We start from the raw sequence: 24123 nt of genomic DNA on the forward strand, positions 1-24123 counted from the left end.
CACCTCTGCTAGGCTTTATCATCAAAGCCTCCTTTTCTCTCTGTTCATCCGGACAAGGTTGTCCTTCGGCCTCGTCCCTCCTTTCTTCCGAAAGTGGTGACCCCCTTTCATCTTGGGCAGTCTGTCACCTTGCCCACCTTCTTTCCGCCTCCGCATCCTTCCAAAGAGGAAGAGAGGCTCCACCGTCTGGACCCAAAACGTGCGCTCTCCTTTTATCTGGACCGCACAAAGCAGTTCCGGGTGGACGACCAACTTTTCGTTGGATACGTGGGTGCTCAGAAGGGGAAAGCTGTGCACAAACGGACCATCTCTCGGTGGGTCGTTTTGTGCATCAAAATTTGTTATTCCTTGGCAAAAAAGGACCCTCCTGTTGGGCTGCGCGCCCATTCTACTCGGGCCACAGCGGCTACTACTGCTTTGGGACGGGGTGTCCCATTGCAGGACATCTGTCACGCGGCAACGTGGGCTTCGCTACACACGTTTGCCAGGCATTATTGCCTTGACAGCCAAGTCCGGAGGGATGGCTTCTTTGGCCGTTCTGTCCTCCAGGACTTTCTGGTGTGATCTTGGTTCGCAGACCCACCACCGGGGATGGTATTGCTTGGGTATCCATTCTAAGGTGAGGAATCTAACTAACGTGTTTCTTTCAGATGAACAAGTTACTTACCTTCGGTAACAATGTATCTGTAAGAAACGTTAGTTAGATTCCTCACCGACCCACCCCTCCTCCCCGTTCTGCGAACTGACATCTAGGGTTAAGGCTATCCCTTTCAGGGCCCTAGAATTTTTTGGCACCAGTGTCGGTATCTTGCATGGCTCTGCGTTCCTGGCGCGGAAGGCTATGTACAAGAACTGACATCAGCGCGCAAGGGCGGCGTCTAAGTACTCCGACGTCATTCCGGCGCACGACGCCGACGACGGACGCGGAGCCGCAGACGACGCCTAGCGACGCGCAAGGGGTATTGCTGACGAAAAAATCTTCCGGATCCAGTCTGACGCCTGGGGATATTCTAAGGTGAGGAATCTAACTAACTAATGTTTTTTACAGATACATCGTTACCGAAGGTAAGTAACTTGTTCATCTCTGCCTCCATAGTGCAGATAATTTGCTATCACGGTGACTTCTCTGAAGGCACCGAGAGTTTGCTGAGCGGTTGCATTGTTTCATGTGGCAGCTCGCCAAATTAATTTGTTTTACAAAAACAAACTGCCAAAGTGGGAGATTTCCTTTTTTGTGGGGGTAAAAGAACATATTGAACCTGGCCACTGGGAGTTTTCTTCCAGCGTGTGGGAGCCTTTCGCCCCCCCCTTTCGCCCCCCCCCCTTCCCCCTTTCGCCTTCCCCCTTTCGCCCCCCCCTCCCCCTTTTTTTCGCGCCCCCCCCCCCCCCCCCCCCTTTTTGTCCCCTTCCCATGTTCTGGATCACAGGAAAAACATGGCATTCCCAAACAGAAACATAATAGAAAAATAGTATGTCAGAATGTCTCTTTTAGGTGGGGGTAGACGGACTGAGGTAGTTACACCAATATCCATTGGCCCTTTGGTGTGAGGTTTCTACCGGTAGAGCAAGCATGGCACCACTGGCTTAAATATGTGGTCCACCCGACTCTAGAGCAGTTTGTTTTCATCTTTTACCTCTGTCATAAGGGTTTGTATTGTTTGCCCGTCAGTGATCCCCAGTCTCTCAAATCTTAAGGGTTCCTTTTCTTTTAGGGTGTATGTACATTTCCAGTGTTTTTTTTTTAAACCATAGACATAATCCTAGACCTGCCAAAGCCCCCTCCGTGTGCCATGCGTCTGGTCAGACCCCTTTTAGATCTGGGCACCGGGCAGATTGGGGTTTATTGTACCCCTACCATTCTGTTTCAAGTCATTTGCAGCTGAGGTCTGTCGTAGTGTGGCTCTGCAAACTGGACCATGTACAAACCTTTCTATATTTTACTGTTTGGTTAGTTGGGGTGAGCAATTGCAGGCTTCTGTGTGTGGTGGGGGCAGCATCTGTGAACTCAAAAGTTAACCAGCAGACGCAATAACATAATTGGTCAGCGCATTGCTGTTTCTTTTCTGGAATAGAAAACCCTTTATAATCCCCAGAAAAACTAAATTCTACAGCGATCAATGTAATACTGCATTTGAGTGAGGTCCTATCCACCTCATCTCCCTACTTATGGTGCTCTCCCTGGGTCAGGATCCCTTGACTACAGTCCCCAGCAATCTAAGGGCTCCGGCATTGATAAGTTCAATTTCTTTCGCCCCTCTAGAAAGTCTCAAATGCATGTACTGGACTTTTCTGCGCATGCAAATCTGGTGCCCCAGGCACAGGCTAGGTCCTGTGCTTACCAGCCTGTTGTAGGTACCTTGCACATATGTATGGTTCTAATAATGCCAATCCAAGTAGGTACTCAAGATGCCCTGCAGCCTGAACATGAAGATATTAACAATTAAATATGAAGAATCGTTTACTCATTTTCAGTCTTTAGCACAGCAGATTTGCGTTTGGTTACTCTGGATAAGGTAACTGCCATCCCAAAAGCAAGTAGAACGGGGAGCACCCCCAAAACAAATTGCCTACTAACAACGAACTATTTTTTTTTTTTTATTATTTTTATTTTGATGAAAATACAAAGAGTGCACCAATGCTCCAACAGCATAACAATAATCAGAGTGAAAGAGCATCGGCACATCATCAATCGGTACAAATCTCACTGGTTAATTACTTTGGGGCAGGCAGGCAACGCTAAAGAACAGATGGGTTCGAGCATCAATGTGATCATTGAAACTAGGCGACATGGGTCACGTTATCATCCAACTAACTGTAAAGTTGGACCTAATTATTGGTCAAAGCTGAGATTATTTTAGTCACTAACAGCTATGTTAATTGGTTTGTCTTAGAATCATGGCAAGGGTCAATTTCACAACTTATCTGAAAGGACACAAAATAAAACCCAGCAAACTACTGCCTTATCACCCTTTTAGATATAGACATAACATATCATGCCTCATTGTTGGAAAAACGTACTGTCTGGGTCATGGGTTCAAAGATTCTACCTTGGTAGTCTTGGCTTAATGCCCGATTGTGGGAGTGTTGATAACCTTATAACCCTATCATTAATAATTAACAGTAGTTTTAAAAAAGTGGGTCAATTGAATGTGTCTTTTATAGGCTTCAAAACAGACTTTGATGGCACCAACAGAGGCTAGGCCGGGCCTCTTCTCTTGGACTTGACTTCAACTGGTAGGTAAGAGAATGGATACTCTCGGTCGGGCAGCGCAGTCTCATACTATGTGCACTGTGAGAGTGAATATTCACATGCACTCCCACCCCTCCTTGACTTATTTTGCGCTATACATAATTTTTTCATTATTCTCCTATGTCCTTTTTAATTTTCTCTGAGAAATGAATTAATTATCAATATTTTTTTAATAACCTTTCTAATTGATTTTAACCTTCTGGTGGTGATGCTTTGTTTGCTTTTGTCGACCTGGGACTTAGGACATTGAACTTAATTGCTTTTAGTCCTCGTTTTCTCACCGCCTGATCTGGTTTTTCATCTAATGGAGAAGGGGAAAAGGAAGGCTCCCGTTAAAACCACATATAAATTCTGAAACCGTTCAATAAATTAACAAATATTTTGGATGAAGGTAAACTATTACTTAGTGTTATATGGCTATGAAAGATCAGGTGCTATCCCATAACGAAAGCCAATGTACTCGGTCTTAAAACATGGAGGAAATCAGCCTAAATTATTATTAGAAAATGGAAAAATAAATTGTGTGTTGGAGAAGCAGTGCTTTCTCCTCTAGATCGATTCAAGTAATGTGCATAGCCCAATCTGGAGGACCTTAATGTGAAACTTAAAACAAAGGGACTCCTTGTCATATCGGAGTCTGCGCTAGGCAAAACTTAAGATGCCCTGCTGGTCCTTCCACAGAGTGTGCCTTACATAATTGCATCAAATGGAGCTGTTGTGGGTTCTTCACTGCAGACCATGCATTAGCTGTCGCTGCAAGGGGTATTGTTTACAATAAAGAGCTTGGAGAATGCCCATTGCTTAACATTCATTGTTGGTCTTCTTTGTTACTGCCTAATTGACCAGCGCTTGCAGAGTGTCCTGTTCTTTCGCTGGAGCATGGCCCAAGCACTGATTGATTCCTGTTGATTAGTTTCTTTCTGTTGCTCATGCTGTGATTGATGTAGTATTTCTTCTTCTCCTCCCACTCCCCCTTTTCTGTGGCACTTCTTTCCCCTCACACATACCACTTCTCCATGTTGCCACTCCCCCACCCATCACCCCTTCCACCAATCTCTTCCCGTTGGCGTTACCTGCCTGTACCCACTCGCCCTTCTTTGCTTGGCCATTCTGTCTGGAAAAAAACCCCCAAGAAAACTACATGCCATTTTTTTAAATAACGTTAGTTTTAGATATGCTGCTGTACAACAGGGCTAACAGTCATTGGCAAAGCCAGCAGCTCTCGCGTAAGCGAGACCTGTAGGCTTTACCAAGGTTTGTTCTTGTTCTCGTTTGATGGGGCTGAGTACAGAGGTCAATGAATTGTCTCACAGGGTTAAAACCGTGGAAAACATGTAGACTGAATTTATGGCATGACAAATACACTGAACAGTTAGAGCGGTCAGTGACTGTGTAAAATAGCCTGTGACACCTATATTTTTTATGTTTAGGAATCAATTTCTAGTTATATAATGCAATGTTTTTCAAATTGTGCAATGTTTTATGATCTATAGTAGGTGGTGTAATTGTTATTTCTATATTACATTGCTAACCAGCACACTTCATTCATGTTAACCTAGTTTTCATGCTAGATTACATATGGGCCAGTATCCTACAAGTAATACTGTTTTGAGCTTGTTCAATATACTTTGTTTATTCTTCTGATTAACTTCGATGTGCAGTCTCCCCCATCTGTAGATATTCAGAATTCCCTCTGTGTAACCATGATACATTCTATCCCAGTCAACACCAGGTGGTGAAAGTTTGAAACCGGAACCATAGAAAAGGGAGCTCATAGGGTGCCTCCAAATCTTTTTTTCCATCAGATGTTTGTCACCCCATACACCTTCATGCAGTTCCCTGCTCGGTGGTATCCATGATTTATAGTGTCTGTTCCTTAAACAAAAGTAAAGTACGTTTTTAATTTTTTTTTTAATCCGTACAGTATGGCATTGACGTGTTGCTTAATATCATCAGAGGTGGACTGGCTAAACTAATTAGTATTTTTTAAATTTCACCTGTTAGCGCATACGGTCAGTTGCGTGAAGAATTGCCAGTTGGCATGGGGCTTAGATCCTGCTCACTGCTTAACATTGGTTGGTTTTGTCACTCATGTGCTTGATTCTTATTCATTAACTTATCTGGGATTCAATTCTTCTTTGAGAGGTTGTTCCTGCCTTGGAACACAGATGCATTACTTGTGCACTTCCACTGCACACTTTTATGTATTCTATCTATATAACGATGGATTGGTACCTTCGTTATTCTACTTTGGATTAACTGTTTTTTTATCAAACCATTGGATGACAATTAAGTTAGAGCTGTTACTCTGGTTGGATTTTCCTCCCCAGATTGAGAAATGTTTTATTGAATTCTGGACGCTTCTATGGTTTTGTTTGTCCGGATGATGACCGTCCATACCTACAACGGTGGAAACGTCGTCGACAAATATGTGGCCAGAATTAAAGAAGGACGCATTTTTATGTTCTGTGTTTCAGTTTTGTTCTGGACTCCCTACTTATGCAGGGATGTGGAATTCCTATAGCCCGATGCCCGGGACATATTGTTTGGGGTTAAGGGCAAAAGGTTTTAATGTCTATTTTGTCCTTGGGACAAGTAGGCCCAACCCCCTACAGCACAAACCCTTTAGCTGCCAGTTTACAGTACCACATTATGGATCCAGGCAGGGCATTGTCTACAGTTAAGGTAATGTGTGTCCTTGTGTTAACACTGTCCAAACTTGTGTTTATGGTTCATTAATGCAAAGCCTTTATTAATAGGGTGAGCACTAAAAGTAAATGTCAGCTCTGCCTGAACTACCGAAGGTGGTTCCAGTATAAACGTGGTCACACGTTTTCAAAGTTTAGTAATATGTATAATGCTCCCAGAATGCTCTCTGATTATATGCAAATATTTGCAGAAGCTTGAAAGCAACAGTGATGATTCTTTGCTTTCAAAACAAAATGTTCACAAATAATTTGCTAAACTACTGTAAGATTTTAGGTACCATATCTTTGCATCATTTAGTAACCTGTTGATGTATGCTTGTATTTCCCAAAAATTTTCATAATGGAAAATCAGTGTACCCATTTAAACGATTGTGGGAAACAAAATTAAACCAGCATTGGCAAACCCAGTGGGTCTGAAAATGGTGGTCAGGCTTTTGGTTTTGTCAATGCGGGACTTGTTTAGGCATGGTTTTTGTAAAACCGTATCTGTATGGGATCTGCAGGGCCCTCGCCATTCTAACCAGCATTGGCAAAAGCAAAAAACTGTTTTTGGTCTCAAAAGCACACATTGCCACAGCAGTTCCAGGCACTGAAAAAAACTACTTTGTGTGCCAATATGCTCCTTGTAATAAAGCAGAATACAGTCACTCTCAGTGAAGCCAGCTGATAGACCGAGAGAAGGAGAGAGAGACATAATTTTACTAAACACAAAAGGTCATGCTTAACCCCAAGCCTAATTAGAGGCCCAATTATTAAAGAAAGTCTCAAAAGTGCATCCATGGTATATATATCCTTGCAGTAAGTGTATATATACAGTCTCTGTGAATTTACAGAAGTAGGCCAAGATATAGTACTCCTAGAAAATATTTGTGAACTGCATTTTAGCATGAGCAATTGTGCATGTGTAGATTTGCTCATGTGAAAATCTGAATGTTTCAAGTTCACTTTTCCTCCAACCACTTTTTTCCCAATCCTGAAGAAGTTTTACGTCTGCCACTGCCAGGAGTAAATTTCCAATCTTTTTCAGTATGGGAAAAGATTAGAAAAGAGTTAGTGAAAACCCTTAAAACATGCAAGTTAGTAGGTTTGCACAGACTCAAAAGTCAATTCCACCCCTTGAACTATTGCTTACCACTAACTTCAGCCCCAGTATGGAGACCTGCAGAAACGTTGCAACATAAGGAAATTGCTAGTATTAAAACCATACTATGGTACAAGCAGTGGCATAACCAGAGAGGCTTTATCAGAACTCTTGCATAATGAGATTGCTGCCGTAATTTGTCGACACATTACATGGCACAAAAAGGACAAGTGGATTTTATTACAGAACAAGTAGATTTTTGAGGCAACCTGCCCCATGGACAAGTACATATTTTATTAAATTCCACACCCCTTTTATGTATAATCCCTTGTAGCCTCTTGTTTGATTACACATTGTATTGTTGTTTATTTTATTGTCTGTTTACCATGTTGAGCGCCTTGTCATATATTTTAGTATTTCTGAAATTTGTTAATAAATTTTCTAAGACTTTATATTTGCTTTTGTCGTACATAGGCTTCTTGTCCCTTTTTTGTCCTTTTTCTTTTCGATTTGTTAAAATGATACGTACCTTGACAGTTTAATATACAGTTTGTTTTTTGATGTATGTATTGTAACTTTGAAACATTGTTAGGATTCCCTTATAAGTTATGCAGCAGACTTAATATATGATCATTTGAGGGGGAGACAATCAAGGTCCAGAAATAGGGGTGTAATGTGACCGTTCCTACGTTTGTTAAAGATCAGTTTGGCTGCACGATTCTGAATAATCTGAGGTCTGTGCAATTGGTTTTTAGGCAGTTTTCAAATGAATTGGCATGGTCCAGTCTGGAGGTTATTGAAGCCATGATCACTGTGATTAAGGCAAGTTCAAGGAAATTGGTTGAGCTCACTGATCCGATCTGGGGTTTCAAAGAAAGCGGACCATCCATGGTAACACCCAGGCACATTTTGTTTATTTTATTTTTTTTACACCCATCACTGAAGGCCAAGCGAAAGGCTTTGATGTCAGTTTTTTTTTTTAAATTCAAAATACAAATTTCCATTTGTTTGGCTTTGAGTTTCACGAAATTGCTGCCCACCTAGTCCCAAATTAAGTGCGTAAGTCATTGAAAATTTCTCTGAGATGGGGGAAAATAAACTGGCGAGTCTGAAGAGAATCGTCCACGTAGTTATAAATTCTGCAATTCATGTAATCCAGAGCCTGGATGAGGGCTCTAATATCGATTTTGAACAATGTGGTGATAGCGAGGGGGCCCTGGGGGACCCCACTTCAGCTGGGCCACTGGGGTTTTCAAGGAACTGAGTGTGATCTTTCAAGACAAATCTCGTCCAGTCAAGAGCAGGACCCCGTAGTCCAGCAACCTATGCACATCCACAAGCAACAAGTGATTAACCATGTTGAAGGCTGCTGGGAGATTTAACAAGACCAGAACAGAGATGAAAACCTTTGTCAGGCCTGGTCTCTAATACCGATGACACTACTCAGTACAGTGTAACGGCTGAACCCCCAACTTGATGCATGTTTTAAACAAGCATTTGCAATGCAATAGGTCTCGCATGTACGCAAGTTTGAGCTATTGGCATTGTAAATGACAATGCCTTTTATTTATGTGCACCACTTGCAGGTTTTTAAAACACAAATAAAGGCATTGTTATTTACAATGCCAATAGCTCAAACTCTCACAAATGCAAGACCTATTGAGTTGCCTGATGAAAGACATACCTTATATATATTAAAACTTTCCTGTAAAAACGAATGTTATTAGATACAAGTGACAGAAAGAATATGCGAAAATAAAGAAACAGCATTTTATTTTTATGTACAATATGTTTGATCTGATAACAAGTAAGATTTTAAAGGGGCCGCTACGATAAAATCACCATGCAGAGGTATACCACTTATCAACTATGGCTAGAACGTCATAAGGCCTCCTTGCATGGCACATTTAGTTTTGCCCTTTACTTTAAGTTCTGTTAACACAAGCTAAAAAATCCATTTAAAACCAGCTCATGTTCCATATTTGGGATGGTATACTGATTAGGATTTTTACTCTCTCCCTTTTGGTAAACCTATATAGTGCCCTCTAGCACCAAATATTATTTATAAAGTTAATATGGGTTGTAGGTTCCTTAAAGTAAGCACTATGAAATGCTTGGAGATAAGGCATTTCAATAACAAGCATGAGACATTAATGTACATAAGTATAAGACATTAATGAATAGAGAGCAACAGATAGCATTTATTTTTTTTCTGGCTAATTGGGTTCTTTTAATGGTTTATTTCAATTTGGTTTTAGTTTACATTCTGTAGTTTTTTATCGCACTTGTGAATTAGTCTATTGACCAACAGTTTTACTTCTTCAAAGTCTTATTATTTTAAGGAACTTTGTTTTGCTTGTCGCACCTTGACAATGCAACAGTGAACATGATTAGTGGGACTGTCATCAACGTGCAGCAACTGAGTGACAATAACAGCTCACGAGAGCAGGCAAGCTGTTTAAAGACTGGTTATGCAACTAGAGTTGACTGTTTCATGCACAGCACAGGATTTCAAGGTGCCGCCTTTGGATAAACCAATTTTATTATTTTCTTGGGATATTAACAACAGGGAAGCTGCCCTTGACCACCCGTTACATTTTTGGGGGGTGTTTTTAACAATAACGTTTCGATTTTGACTATCTAAATAAAAAAGACGTTTTTCATGAAGTGGTGATGTGCGCTAATAATTGTTGGTAACTTCAAGCATTATTGCTTTCTTATAAACATCTCGGTTGTTTGAAACACTCTAGAATACTAGAATAGAGTGCCCCCTTTTGCCTTGTAACTGATTTCCATTTATAGCAGTGAGTGTACCTCTAAAAGTTAAGTCTCCTGTGATCATACATATTGTGTTTAGCGGCAAGAGGCCAAGGGTAGGTACAGATATTTAATACAAATATAAGTCCAATACGGGGGCAAACACTTGTTCGCTGCCCATGGGTCCCACACCTGCTCAGGACGCGGCGCCTCGGGTGACTGCTTTGCCCGTCAATGGCGGGGGCCGCAGAGAGCAGCTCAGCCCAAGCCTCTGCTTCCGTTGTTGCTGTCGGGTGACGTCTCAGCCCATTGATGGCGGGGGCAGCGGAGAGCAACTCCGCCTGAGCCTCCTGCTTCCGTTGCTGCTTTTGGGGCCACAGCACCAACGCAAAAACGAGCAGATCAACGGCTAGCAGAAACTACGAGCCTGTAATTATATAAAAAAATGTAATGAAAGCAGGGGTGAGCCTTCTGCTTCCGTTTGCTGCTTTTGGGTGCCTGCTCTGCCCACCAATGGCGGGGGCCATGAAGAGCCACTCTGCCCGAGCCTCCTGCTTCCGTTGCTGCTTTTGGGGCCACACCACCAGCACAGAATGGAGCAGATCAACAACAAGCAGAAGCTACGGGCTACAATTGGCCCCTGATCCATGTCCCACCACGGGACCTGCCGGGCGGCACGGGGGCTCAGGTGCCATGGTTATAAAAAGAATAACGATGAAAGCAGGGGCCGTACTAAAATATAAAGGGCGTCGCCTGTTTATGTTTCACTTATGTGCCTGGCGTCCCGTGAAGTGGACGCCAAGATGAAAATAACAAGCTTTCGCCACGCGGCCGCGAAAGTGAAAGTGATCACGATTGCGATCGCCGCGAAAGTGAAAGTGATCGCGATTGCGATCGCGTGCTGCGGAGGAAAGACACATGTCGCTGCGCGCGTGCACGTTCACGTGCACTGAAGCTTTAGGCCACGGCAGCACTTTGAAAATCCCAACTATAAAATGTCTCTCCGAGCCAGCGCAAGCGCTGGGGCTCAGCGAGACCTAAAAATGGGAGTTTTCAAGATGAGTGCACAGGGCCTGTGCCACGTGAGCTAAGAGTTTGGTAGGAAAAGGCAACAAGGAAATAGGTTGCTAGTTTTTCAAACGTTGGGATCTTCACCTTGTTTTTCTGAAGAGGTATTACAACTGCCTCTTTATAGGATTTCAGAGCTCTTCCTTGTGACGACGAGGTATTTAATAACGAGAAATATGCTCCCAAAATTACAGAAAACGATTATAAAACCTTGGGGACAAGGATCATTTGGTGAACCGGACTTTACCCTGAACATAAGCTCAATTAAGCGCTCTTCTTCAAAGGTAGGAAAGCCTAGAAAAGTAAAAATTCCTGTCCGATGAAGATTTTGATTGCTCCGTATGTCTAAGTTGGATGCTACCTTTGATAGTTTTTATTTTGTCAATAGAATGTGAATAACTTATTACAGAATTTTTGATTGGGACAGTGATCGGGGGCAGTATCTGGCTTAGAAAATTCAGTCACTATACTTGTATTAGCTGAATGCGTTTGTTTTCTAGGTTCAGAATGATTACCATACCTGAATTCTATGAAGGAAAGAATGTTCTCATTACTGGAGCAACTGGTTTCATGGGGAAGGTGCTTTTGGAAAAACTGCTACGCTCATGCCCTAAGGTGAAAGCTGTTTATGTGTTGGTGAGACCAAAAGATGATCAGAAGCCTCAAGAAAGAGTGGTTGAAATGATCAACTGTAAGGTAAGCATTTAAAATTGCTTTGTGCAGTGTGCCACTAAAATATTTTTGGCTTTACCAATCTTACATTCCAGGCTGAAGCAGAATTCTACATTTGCCATTAAAACGACCTCAGTTAGGATTTGTTAAATTATTCTAAAATGTTCTCATCCTAGGAATACATTGTATTGTATTCAGAACGAAATGGAGTAGATAGTTTTAAGTCAAATTACATCTTGTATTGCATTAGTTGTGTAAAGTACATTTCAGGAAACTTAACTGTCCATTTTTTATTACATTTCTTTAAGAACACAAGCCATAAAAGAATTCCAAAGTTTATGTACAAGAGCCCCTGTGTAGATCGTATCTTGCATATATTCTTGTAAGGGAAATCCCTTGTTTAATAAAACCAACAGCTTGTGTCTGCTCTCCAAAAAACAAATGAGCATCTCGATTAATTTCTCTAACAAGGAAATTATGCAAAAAACGGGAGCTAAGGAACAGGATGTAAGGCAAACTATAAATCATTCTCTCTATATACAGGCATCTCTAGACCGGAAACCTATATAGAGAGCAGCTGAACAATGGCATGTGTAGACTGTGCACTGTGTTAAATGTGCAAGGTACCTAAATCTGGGGAACTGTAGTAACCTTAACAAGCGTTAATGCTACCTATCTAGAAGGATGCTCTGCAGTAAAAACCGAAGGGTTCTTAGTCTTGGTAATTAGCAAGAGATGCAGAAATCAATAAACTTAAACCCCCACAATCGGGGTTTTTTCCCCAATTAAAAAAAAAAAAAAAAAACCTAATCATCCCTCTCTACAGGGACTGTTTGTCCATACCTGGTTCCATGGAAACCTGCATTTGGTTTATCTCTCTGCCGAGTTAGAAAATGTGTACGTTTGTATCACAATGCTGCTCTCATTGTATGCGCAGTGTTTTGTTAATCAAAATCAGCATTTGTTTTTTCAACGTGGTAGACTTGGAAAATGTTAACAATGGGCATAGATTTGATCATCTAAATCTCTGGAGGAACGATCAAGTTGACAGGATGGAGCAAATCACAAGTAACTAATAGCACATTTACCTACTTAAAACACAGAAGTAATTTCCACATTCCCTATCAAGTGCTGGAGGTTTGTTGTCTTTTGACCAACCAATTTATTATAGCAATGTATTATTTTTCTGTTTCAGTTGTTTGACCGGTTGAGAGCAGAGCACCCAGACTGCGCAGAAAAGGTCATTGCAGTAAGCAGTGAACTAACACAACCCCAGCTGGACCTGAGCTTGGAAGACCAAGATACACTTATAAATTGTATTGATATTGTATTCCACTGTGCGGCTACAGTCAGATTTAATGAGTCTCTCCGGTGAGTGCTGGCATTCCGCATCGAAAATCCCTTCACTCTTAGTTTGTTGGTACATGTTTTCACTGTAGTGAATCGATTTGTTACTGTTTTTTCTGATGACTACCAGTTTTAGCACCGTAATGCACGTGCATCAAACGGGCCTCGGTGCAAAAGACACCCGAGTGTCTGCAACATTGAGAAGCTTTGTGGTTCTGATCTACACTAAAGGGCTGCTAACCAACTATGCGTCCTAAGGAAACCCAACCACTGCACTATTATACCTCGGCAACACTAACTTATGCCCTAGCTACCATCTCCACCATGGCGTTGTTCATTCTAGGAATTTTTACCTACTTTCCCACACTGTTTTCTTTCTCGGCACACTGACCAGCCGCACTGCTTTTACAGGCTATTGACCCAATAGGGTTGTTTTGTAACCCATTAATGGGTTCAGTACTTTTAACTGTAAATACAACTGTTTACTCTTAAAAATTATTGCACAAAAGATTACATTTTTGTGCGAGTAATTTGATCAAATATGATATTCCCAGGGTCTGAGTATCAGGCAGCAGAAGTTCCCGCGTAGGAAGCAGAGAATTTCGTTGTCGAAGCGGAAGATGTTGGAGTCAAAATATTTAATAGAAATGTAATTAACATTCACATTTAAAAATCAAATTGCAATTTAAAAGGCTGCAGACTTGCTAAGGCCGCCCATCGTATGCAAGTAATATAGGTGTCGCCGGAAGACACACAACGGATGCAAAGTATTCTATCAAGTGCATGATTGTGTATAACTAAACGCAGTGCAGAAGTTTGACTGTTATATTTTCACATACTGCGTGCATGAATGAATGCGTTCAATGAGGATGTAGAATTAGTAAGGGCCTTTGTTGATATATGTGCACATTTATGGAAATTATGAAATAGGGCTCGGTTATATACTGGAAGTGTATTGCTTGTACTTCATTGCCACCAGACTGATAGTAAGATGCTGCGTTGACCTCTGCCCTAGGTTCATAGCAGGTTGATATTTATGTTGACACCTGAAAATCACTATCAAAACCCCATTAACGTAGGATTCTGATTGAGGTTGACAGTTAATGTCTATCTGTTCTCGGGGGCACCCTAAGCATATCTTCCCTGTGCATCTTTATGCAGTAAATGTGCAAAAGACCCAAACAAGCAGCATAGTCCTTAATAAATCCATTGCAGTTAACCACACAACATACCAATAATAGCAACAACAAGCATTATAGACCATGTTGGCAACATTGGGTTTCACAACCAATACCACCGTAAAGTAGTATTAACCTCTGTAATAGTGAAATTGTGTATAAAATAAAGACTAGCTGTAAATCGGGCGGTATAAACATTTATGTTGTAGTTGGTCCCAGGGCATTTAAGTGAAGAACTTCCTCGTCTACCCACCCTCCCTTCCATTGCACGACTGTTCAGATGATGGAAATTTCTTTTTTGTGCAGATCCCTAGCAAAAGCAGTTTGGTGACACGTGCATGTCCACTGGTTGTCTCTCCTGTGCCTAGTATCTAGTATTCAACACAGCCATCGTGTTCTAAAAACTGCAGTTCATTCGTGCTGTTCAGATAAATGTTCAACTTCCATCGTAAATATTTAAGTGTATTCCTCTTGCACCTCAGTGTTATGTTTTGTCTGAAATCCTTCTTTAGCCTACAGGTTTCCAAGCCCTTTCTGGACCTTCCATTCATTTAAAAAAAAAATTAAATATATTTTGATTTTTCCATTTGTAACATCAACTAGTAGCACATTAAACTTTAGCATTCAGTAGTATCAGACTTTTCATTAGCAGTAATTACATAGGGCCTCATGTAAGTAGCCCAATACCGGTCGGTAACGGCCGATTTTCGGTAAATATACCGTTACCGACCAGTATTTAGGCTTTTGCTATGTAGGGGGATAATTTCTGTAGTCGGTAATTTACCGAATCGGTAAAATTACCGAATCGGTAATTTTACCGATTCGGTAAATACCGAATACAGAAATGAGATGTAGGGGGACTGTGTGGTGGGTGTGGGGATTCGTTATTTACCACCAACTAATAGTTGGTGGTAAATGACGAATAGGTGTGAAAATGCATTTTTGTGCACTGTGAAGTGTGCAATGTGGCAGACATACATGCCCCTAGGGCATGTATGTGCGCCACATGTGCACACATGGACGAATCAGGGGTGCAACAGGGTGTCAATGTGACACCCTGCCACCCTTGAATGTGCTCCCCCCATTACCGAATCGGTATTTACCGATTCGGTAATGAGGCATACCTTCCCATTGATTCAGTAATTACCGAATTTCTCCGATTCGGTAACATTTACCGAATTATTACCTACATACACTTTACCGATTCTTAAATACCGAATCGGTAAAATTCGGTATTTAAGAATCGGTAAAGTGTATGCCACCTACATATGGCCCTTAATAACAAATACTAGTTTAGTAGGCAGAGCTACGTGTAGGCGCACTTAAGCTTCACATGCCTAGGCTCATAATGCCTGTCCGAGGTGATGAGCTTGGTATACAGTTATATCATGTAATGAGCGACATATGAGGAACAGTACTGTTCAGATGATCCCTATGAGTAACGCGTTTGACAAAGTGGGGGAACGGGGCTTAAAAAAAACTTGGGGCAGAGTTGGAGAATCTCATGTGTCTGAGTGTTTATGCGTGCGTCGCCTATTGCACCTACACCTGCTGCACTGTCAGCTGTTCCCTGATGAATGCATGTCCCGGGGCTTCGTCATGTGGCTGGTAACGACAGGTCGAGTGTCTTTGGGTGACTTGGGGGTACAGGGTGCGTGCGCGGCATCACTTTGATGGATCAGGCGTTTGCGGACCCAAGTCTGTGCTCTGTTGTAATGCTGTCAGAATTGCTTCACAGTTTACGGATATTGCTATATTCTCTGCCCTAGCTCATGCAAGGGTGGTGTGTCTCCAAGCATGTATGTGTGGCGGGTCGGGTGCCTTCCACTTTTTCGTGATTCATCTTTTAGCCGCCACTATGCCTAGGTCTAAAAACCTGGAGGTTACCTTAGTGTTTCGTGTTCTACGGAATTTATGCAGCAGGTTTGTCGGCCAGTCAAAGGGTACGTCTCTCTTGGTGCAGGTGCGATGTACATCCGCCACCGCCCTCCAATATGCGCTGAGGCTGGTGCAACTCCAGAGCATGTGCACGAGGTCAGCATCTGGGACTGCACATCTGGGGCAGGCAGAGTCGGTACGGTGGAAATATCTGTTGATTTTAGCAGGTGTGAAATACGCTCTCTGCGTAATAGAATACTGTATTTGTCTGAATGTCACATTCCTTTGAATCTGTACTGGGCTGGCCAGCACTTGCGCCCATTCTTTGCCTGAGAATTGCTGGTCCAGGTTGTGTTCCCACTTGTGCCAAAGGGGATCTAGGCTTATCGCTGTATGTTGTTTCCGTGAGGCTGCGAACCACCGCATAAGGCGTCTACCTTGTACTATGACAAGCAAGTATTGCACAGTGAGATGCATTTGCGGCTCGGTGGTGAGGTTGCCCTATTTCACCGCTAGTGTATCTATCAGTGATCTATGCAGGAGGAATTGCACTGCAGGGAGCCCTTCAGCTTCTATTGGTGTCGCATAGGAAAACAAGCGAGCCATCGTGATAGGTCCCCTAAAGTCTGAATTCCTGTCTCATGCCAGTGTTGCAACTCAGCAGCTGCAACTACCGCCTGGCCCCTAGGAATGTATTTTAAAGGGAGCACAGGGGCGTAGGGCGTTATCCTACGGGTTGTATAGAGAGGCTTCTTAGATAGCATTTATATGCCACATTCAGCATCAGGGGCTCCGGAGGCTGTGTTCGCGCACCATGGTTGAAAAGCTTGAGCTGGGGTAACGTATACGGTGGTCGCGCGGTCGCCGTGTCGTCTCGCTGACAGTCTGCCATCCACCTGGCGATCCACTGAAGTTGGGCTGCCAGATAGTAGTGCTCGAAACAGAGTGCTGCTAGGCCTCCTTGGTCCACAGATAGATATAGCTTCTTTACCGCCACCCTGTTTTGACTGGGGCCCCATATGAAGTCCCTGGTAACCTGCTCTAGAGTGGTGAAAAGGAGGTGGGTATATAGATAGGCAGGTTGGCGAAGTAGTACAAAAACCTTGGCCGTAACAGCGAGTGGGAGCGTGCTCCAGAATTGCATCTGGGATCTGATGGCCAGTAATGCACTGCCTTGGTTACCATCAAAGAGATCCAGCGGTTGGCGATATACAGGTATACCTAAGTTACGGAATGTGCCCTCGATCCACCGCACCCTCTTGCCGTTTAGCACCATTGAGCTCGAGCCCGGGGTCGTGATTCCCTTAGCCAAAGGCGTATTGTTTAGATTTGCAGACATTTACTTTCAGTCTTGATATGGTCGCAAATTCTCAGAGGATCGGTGCCAGTCGCTCCAGCACCAGCTGTGTCCCTGAGATAGACCAGTAGGTCATCGGCATACAATGACACTGTGTGCGTGCCATCTCCTAATGGGATGCCATCATGTAGGCGTGACCTTATTGATTCCGCTCCATCGCAAGGACTAAGAGGAGGGGGGGGGGGACCGTGGGCAGCCCTGTTGCATCTTTCTTTGCACTGGGACTATGTCTGATATGTATGGTTCCATTTTCACCCTTACCACTGGATTTGTGTAAAGTAGGCGGGTCAGTTTCAGGAAAGTGGGACCTAGGTTGTATTTTTCATGAGTGGCGAACATGTAATCTCGTTCAAGAGAATCAAAGGCTTTTTTGAGATCAAGTATGAGGCAGCCTGCTCATGGCCATGGGCATGTAGAATAGGCTGCAACTCGAAAGAAGTGACGTAGATTGAGAGGTGTTTCGGGATGGCACAAATCCGTTTTGGTTTGTGTGGACCAAGGTGGGAACCACTTGCGCCAATCTGTTTGCCAGGACTTTTGCTAACAGTTTATAATCTGTGTTGAGTAGGGCGAGGGGTCTATAGGAGCTCATGTCTGATGCGTCCCTATCAGGCTTGGGCAGTGATATCAAATGAGCCTCGCACAGTGTAGGAGGGAGCTGCCCCATTTTCTACAGCAGCTGCCCCGTTTTCTACAGCAGCTGCATAGAGGGACTAGTGATGCACTATACGCTTTATAGTATTCCACCGGGCCCATCGGGCCCGGGAGTCTTCCCTGTGGCCAGGGACGATATTGCTTCCTGGATAGCCTCCAGTGAGATCGGCTCGCTCAATATCTCATTATGCGCCGGCATTACTTCAGGCAGGTGTATTTGACCTAAGAAAGCTACTAGGGGATATGAGTCGCAGCAGCTTTGGGATTGATACAGTTGACTGTAGTGTTGTCATAGCTGCATGAATGTCGCGCTGCAGATGTACTAGGAGCCCTGTGCTAGTTCGCAATGCGCCTTACAATTTATGAGCATGTTCCTGATTAATTAGCCTGGCCAAAAGGTGGCCCGCCCGATCAGCGGCAGCTCGGGCCGCGTGCGCGCGTGCAATAGTTGTGGAACCGAAGGTGTTCTAGGAGTTCAATGCGCTCTGTGCGCAGCGTCTCTAGGTGATGCACATCTCTTCCCCCTTCTTCCCCGTCTGTTTCATATTGCAGTAGCTGCATTTCTATTTTGCTTAGGCTAGAGTCTAGCTGCTTACGTATGTTCCAGGTTGCACCCAACAATGGCCCCTTGTAACTCTTAAGGCTTTCCACCCTACTAGTGTACCCCCTGCTGTGGTTTCATACCCTCCAAATATTAGAGTAGTGCTGTTCCTAATGTTGAGCGAAAAGCTGGATCCTCTAATGCTGCCGTTTGGAGTCTCCATGTGGGGCTTTCGGGTTCCCAGACAAGTTGTAGTATTTGGGGATTGTGGTCAGAATGTGTCCTGCCTAAGTACTCTGTCCGGTTGACAAGGAGAAGCAGGGCAGGGGATCCTACTATTCGGTCTAGGCGTACTTGCAATCAATGCACCGCTGAGTGGTATGAGTAGACCTGGGTGTCAGAGTTAATGGTGCGCCATAAGTCTAAGTGTCCAGTGTGTTAGCCAGTCTGCGAGGGCCTGTGCGTTGGATGCCACTGTAGTTCTGGTCAGGGGCGGGAAGGACCTGTATATGTTAAGCACAGAATTGAAGTCCCCTCCAAGGAGCCAAGGGATCCCAACCCATTTAGTTGATATCTTGGTTAGGTTGTCTAAGAAGGATGGCTGACTGACGTCTGGGGCGTAGATGGAACCGATAGGTATCTGTTGGCCGTTAAGTCGCCCACTAACTAACATGTACCTTCCTTCGGGGTCAATTAGTACATCCTCGCTTATGAACGGGATACCAGCTCTCACCCAGATGAGGACACCTCTCGCATGGGCCGGATAGCGTGTACCATACACTTGGCCTCCATCTGCTGCGTAGTCATTCTAGTTCTGTGTGGGATGTGTCTCTCTTGGAGCAATGCTATACCGGCAGCCCTGCGTTGCAAGGTGGAATAGATTGAGTATCTACGTGCCGGCGTTTGTATACCGCGCTCATTCCATGCAACTATGTTGACCTGTGTCATGCTACTTCTTTACGCTGGTCAGGGTAGCTTGGGGAGGGCAAGGCGTTGCGGCTTATGGTGTGTGTTGGTGTACTCCAACTCAGCGGTGTTAGCAACAAGGTAAGAGTGTGAACTAAACCACGCATAACTATCAAGGGCAAGATCCAATTGGATATTCGTCCAAACTTAGATGCCAAAGTTATGGCAAGAACTGTGTCAGTCTGACGTGTGGTATGCGACGAACTACGGTTGTTACAACCCTCTGTGTCTTGTTCAAGTTGTACGTCACCCCAGCTAATCCTTCGCATGTGGGACAAATGCGCGCCGCAGTTGACCTATATTGTGGTGTTCGGAAAGGACTGCTTGTGGCTGTGAGCTGGGCGACGCTATTTCTTGTTTAGAGGAAGGCGTATAGGCAAATGATATGCATACTACTACACAACATTCTGCTAGGCTGGCAGGTACTTGTGTGTGCTGTTTTCTATAGGGCACATTAGACCACAGAAAGTCATAAAATGTAAGTTGCCGTCTGCGGCGTGATCTCAGGCAGTTGAAATTCTTCAGGGTCGCCAAGCCTGGAGGTGGCAGTGGCGGAGAATCTGGAATGGTTCAGGTGGTGGTCGGAATTTTGTGCCATAGCTCCCAGCATTGCAGCCACATATATTGCCTCCTGTCTCTCCAGTCTCTGGACCTTTCATTCATGCTACAAATGCAGGGGTGGCTCCCCCGTTTGAGCGAGGAGCATCGCCCCACTGGTTAAAATGTCCCACCATGTCCCAGAAGTAAAAAACATAAAATGGTAATAAAGTTGTTTTATTACCATTTTGTTTTTCAATATAACCCCCTCCTGACACTCGCATCAGAATGGGGCGGGGCCTCTGAGTGAATGCAGCAGGGAAAAGTCTGGGTAGGCTGCCTCGACAGTTTTCAGTGTGCGCATGTCTTTCTGATCTGCCGTTTTGCTACAGCCAGACATGCGCACTTTGAAACCTCAAACCCAGCTGTCTTAATACAGCTGGGTTGGAGTAAGTGCAGGGCTTCAGTGTCCTTGGGAGTGGTGAGACTGCTTCCTCCAATCAGGGCACTGCTCTCACAGCATGAGAGCAGTGCCAGGATTAGTTAAGGCGCCTTTCAAGCGCTTGCGCTGCGGGAGGAAGATGTGCAGCAAGGAAGGGGTTGGAGTCAGATGTGTTGCGTTTTTTTTCTTTTCATCCACCTCCCATTGGCTCGCACACCACTCCCCATAGATGCTAGCCGCCACTGGACAAGTGACCCATCTAATTTCTTTGTCCTTACATTTTATAGTTTTCAAAAGCTGACCATCACTTCTTACTAAAGTAAATAGGACCTAGCCATGCCAGCCACACTATCTGGGGCTGCACTAAAATCTCCTACCCCCACCAGATGGGATTGCTGAATCAGTTTATTACTGTTGAAATCAGTGGTGTGTTCACAACTTGGCTCAATGTGTTTCACTCTGGCGCTTTGAATTAGTTGATGAAATCTCCCAAGGCATGATTTAATAGCATTTAAGTCATTGGCGCGAGAATTGTTCTTTGATACCTGAATAATATGCTGTTTGTGGATTTGATACCCTAATTTGAGTTGAGCCGTGCTATTTGTGTTATTTAAGCATGTTAGTCTGCCTGGATTGAGTAATTTATTTTGTATTTATTTTGCTTCCCTCTTCTGCAACTTACTCACTGTGGTTCGTAGAGTTAAATCCAGAGTATAACACCTAAGCCATAACAAGATTCCCATCAACTACATGTAAAGGCAGTTTCATTGATAGGCAGACTATAAATACAATTGTTATTTCTAGGGTCTTCACGGTCCGAGTTAGTTCGTGAATCAAATTCTATTTTCACAGCCCCCTTTTTAGGTCTCGGCCTGACGTAAGCAGCGCATGCGCTGCTTTAGTCATGCGAGGGCTTCTTGGAATCAATAGGATTCCAGAAGCTCGCTTTCTGCTCCGCCCGTGTCTTGCATTGGTGCGCGTCATTTTGCGTCACCAATTATGCAAAGCCGGGTGTTCTGATTGTCCAGGAGGGTTTTTAGTCCCTCCTCCTTACCACCCGGTCTCCTTTTGGCCCTGCCCACCGGGATTTCATCTTTTACTGGCGACGGGAGACCATGTATCCTAATTGGCCGCTTCGCACTTTTTTGTTATCATTCGGCTTTGGCAAAGGCAGCCGCGTGTTTATTTTTGCATCGCGCTTTCACTTAAAGTGAAAGCGCGATGCAATTCTAAACAAACTGCTGCCTTTGCCAAAGCCAAGAGCTTGTTGTCCTGGAGACTGCCTACTGGCAAACTTTTCAGGATCTGTGCAACCACCGGCTCTTCCCCCCCCCCCCCCCCCTCCCCCCCGCCCTGCTCCTGTGTATGCTGATTCTTTATTCACTGCGCACAGATAGGCGATACTCGTGCAAGTGATACTAGTGTGTGGGGCGCTCTTTGTGGTAGCTGTGTGCAGTAGCAGTGGAGGAGGCAGGACACGCTCCCCGCTCTGATCCTCTCAGTGCCAGTCAGTGGTACTCGCAGGGACCTGGGGCACTTTCTGTGCAGGGCTCTTAGTGGGGAGCAGCCAGACCACTGTACCGGGAGTCCTCGGCACCTCATGGAAAAAGGGAGCGCCCGTCTTGCTGGCCAATGTGCCGGCTTGTCGCTGCTGCAGGTCACCCGGCAGGCACTTTGTGGCACAGGGTAGGCAAGTGCCGCCCGGAGGCCAGGAGAGGAGTTCGCACTGCCGCCGGCCTCCCCAGAAGCTGATGCGCATCCCCGGTGGCGGGCAGAGCATCAGTCCGCCTGGTGCCCGGTGCGTCGCCCACTCCGATCCCGCAGGAGGGACCGCAGTCCGGGGCATAGGCCGGCAGCTTTCTCCGGCATGAGACTGTTCGCGGGCGCTACCTGACTACAATGCTCGCAGAGTTTCTGCCTTCTGTGTGGAATGATATGGACCTCCTCTGGTAAGAATGCAGGAGATTGCTCAGATTTTAACTGTTGACTGCCAGTGCTACTTGATGCCTGTTTTTTATAATTCAAAATCTGTTAAAGTGGTGACTGCGCATATAGTAGTCCGCCTCACTAAAGGTCGGTAAAGTAGTGTGCATGCCTGTTTTGGGAACCACACAGCAGAGGCACCCCACGGGTGCTGTTAATTACAGATTACTTTGCAGTGTTCCAGAAATAAAGACGAGGGCCGTCACATGAATATCCAGGCTAATGAAGCACTAAGTTGGCCAGGCCCTTTATACTGACTTTTAGCAATGGGATGGGCCAGGACCACTACTTTGTGATCCCGAAATTAGAAGAAGCCTAGATGGGAAATGGAAAACGGGGTATTGGATTCAGTGGGAGATTCATATTAAAGTCTGGCTATGCCTAAAGACCCTGTTTCAGAAATGCACTGATTACACACTCAGACTTTGCAGATTTGGTCACAGATAACACGGTTTGTCATGGGGAAACTCTTGGATCACCTTCTAAATATCAACACTGCATGAACTCATTCCTGTATGTGAAGTGCCATGGCGAATTTGACTTTAGGTTTTAGTGGCGGGTTCTCGGATGTTTGTAGTAAAGAGGTATACAAGCTTAAGTGCTTCGGGACTAGCACGAGGAATGGAAGCGCTATATCAACACCCTTTCTATACAATGCCCCAACTCTAGAAGGCTCCAGCGAGATCAAAGGAGCTTTACTCAGACAATGCTCCTTATTGCCTATCAGCACTTACGCTTTGTGCGTGTCTGGAGGAGTTGGTGGGAGGGGGACGCGACAGCCCTGCTTTGATTTCCCGCGAGGTCGTGTCTGCTGAGAGCTGAGTCTGGGGCTCCAGCAGCCCGTTCAGCAGTTCTTTCATGTTTCCTAAGGTTGTAATTAAACCCTATTTTATGCAGGAAAATGGCAGGAAATCTCCCCCTTCCTACACTGTGCGAAGCAGCCTGCCTCTGGGAAGCATAGATGGAGGTCCTTCCCTGAAAGGACACATGGGACGGAAATCACTCGGAGATGGCTGAATGCTAGAAGCCTGCTTTGAAGATGAAATTAGCGAGAGAGGCATAATTGCCCCGTTGCAGAGTGGTGAAGGGTTTTAAATCATTGTCGTGCGTGCCCCCTCCCAGCACCTGTCGCTTCCTCTTTCTGTGTTTATCTAGCTAGCTCCCAAATCATCTGCAGCTTCCCCCGTGTCCTACAGGCTGAGTGACCTTTGACCTGTTGAGATGTAATTTATGCAGGCCCTCAGGAGGAAAAAAGGTAACCACCAACCTGCCATGAGGAATAAAATCGCTGACTGTATTTTTGAGCGATTTAAGCTTCCGGATAATGTTACCTTCTTCCACTTTTGCGCCTATCGGCGTTTACATAAACCTTAAGTTGTCCCTTTTAAACCGGATCCTATTGCCACTTTTGGCTTGTTAAAGCTATTGTGACATCACTCATTAGATGTCCCATTTAAATACAGTTCTTGGACATATGCTAGCCAAGTTCAGGACGAGTGACCAAAGGCCGAAATTAAAGACTGGCCCTCCTACATAGTTCAGACCACAGTCCCTGATAGATCCGAATCTGCCAACAGCCTGGTCAGGGAGAAGTGGGGACCCAGGCCCTATATTCTACACTGCCATGCCTTCATTTGGAAAACTCGCATGTTGTACGTAGGAAATGAAAGGTTTCCTAGAAACAGCAAGGAGGCGAAACTCACT

General features: G+C 44.6%; 1 protein-coding gene across 5 annotated transcripts in view; it reads left to right on the plus strand.

Annotated features, from left to right (window-relative positions):
• Positions 1-24123, plus strand: part of FAR1 (fatty acyl-CoA reductase 1) — a 528293-nt gene that overhangs the window by 142106 nt on the left and 362064 nt on the right. For 4 of the 5 annotated variants that reach the window (XM_085648214.1, XM_085648216.1, XM_085648213.1 and 1 more), the window contains exons 2-3: positions 11365-11560; positions 12732-12907. In XM_085648214.1, the coding sequence (XP_085504340.1) occupies positions 11372-11560; positions 12732-12907 (365 nt within the window). In that variant the 5' untranslated portion in view covers positions 11365-11371. Of the gene's footprint in view, positions 1-11347; positions 11561-12731; positions 12908-24123 lie in introns of those variants that run through there. The other variant, XM_085648217.1, reaches the window with a different exon arrangement.

The sequence above is a fragment of the Triturus cristatus genome, chromosome 3_2 (assembly GCF_964204655.1).
Source record: "Triturus cristatus chromosome 3_2, aTriCri1.1, whole genome shotgun sequence".
Lineage (NCBI taxonomy): Eukaryota > Metazoa > Chordata > Amphibia > Caudata > Salamandridae > Triturus > Triturus cristatus.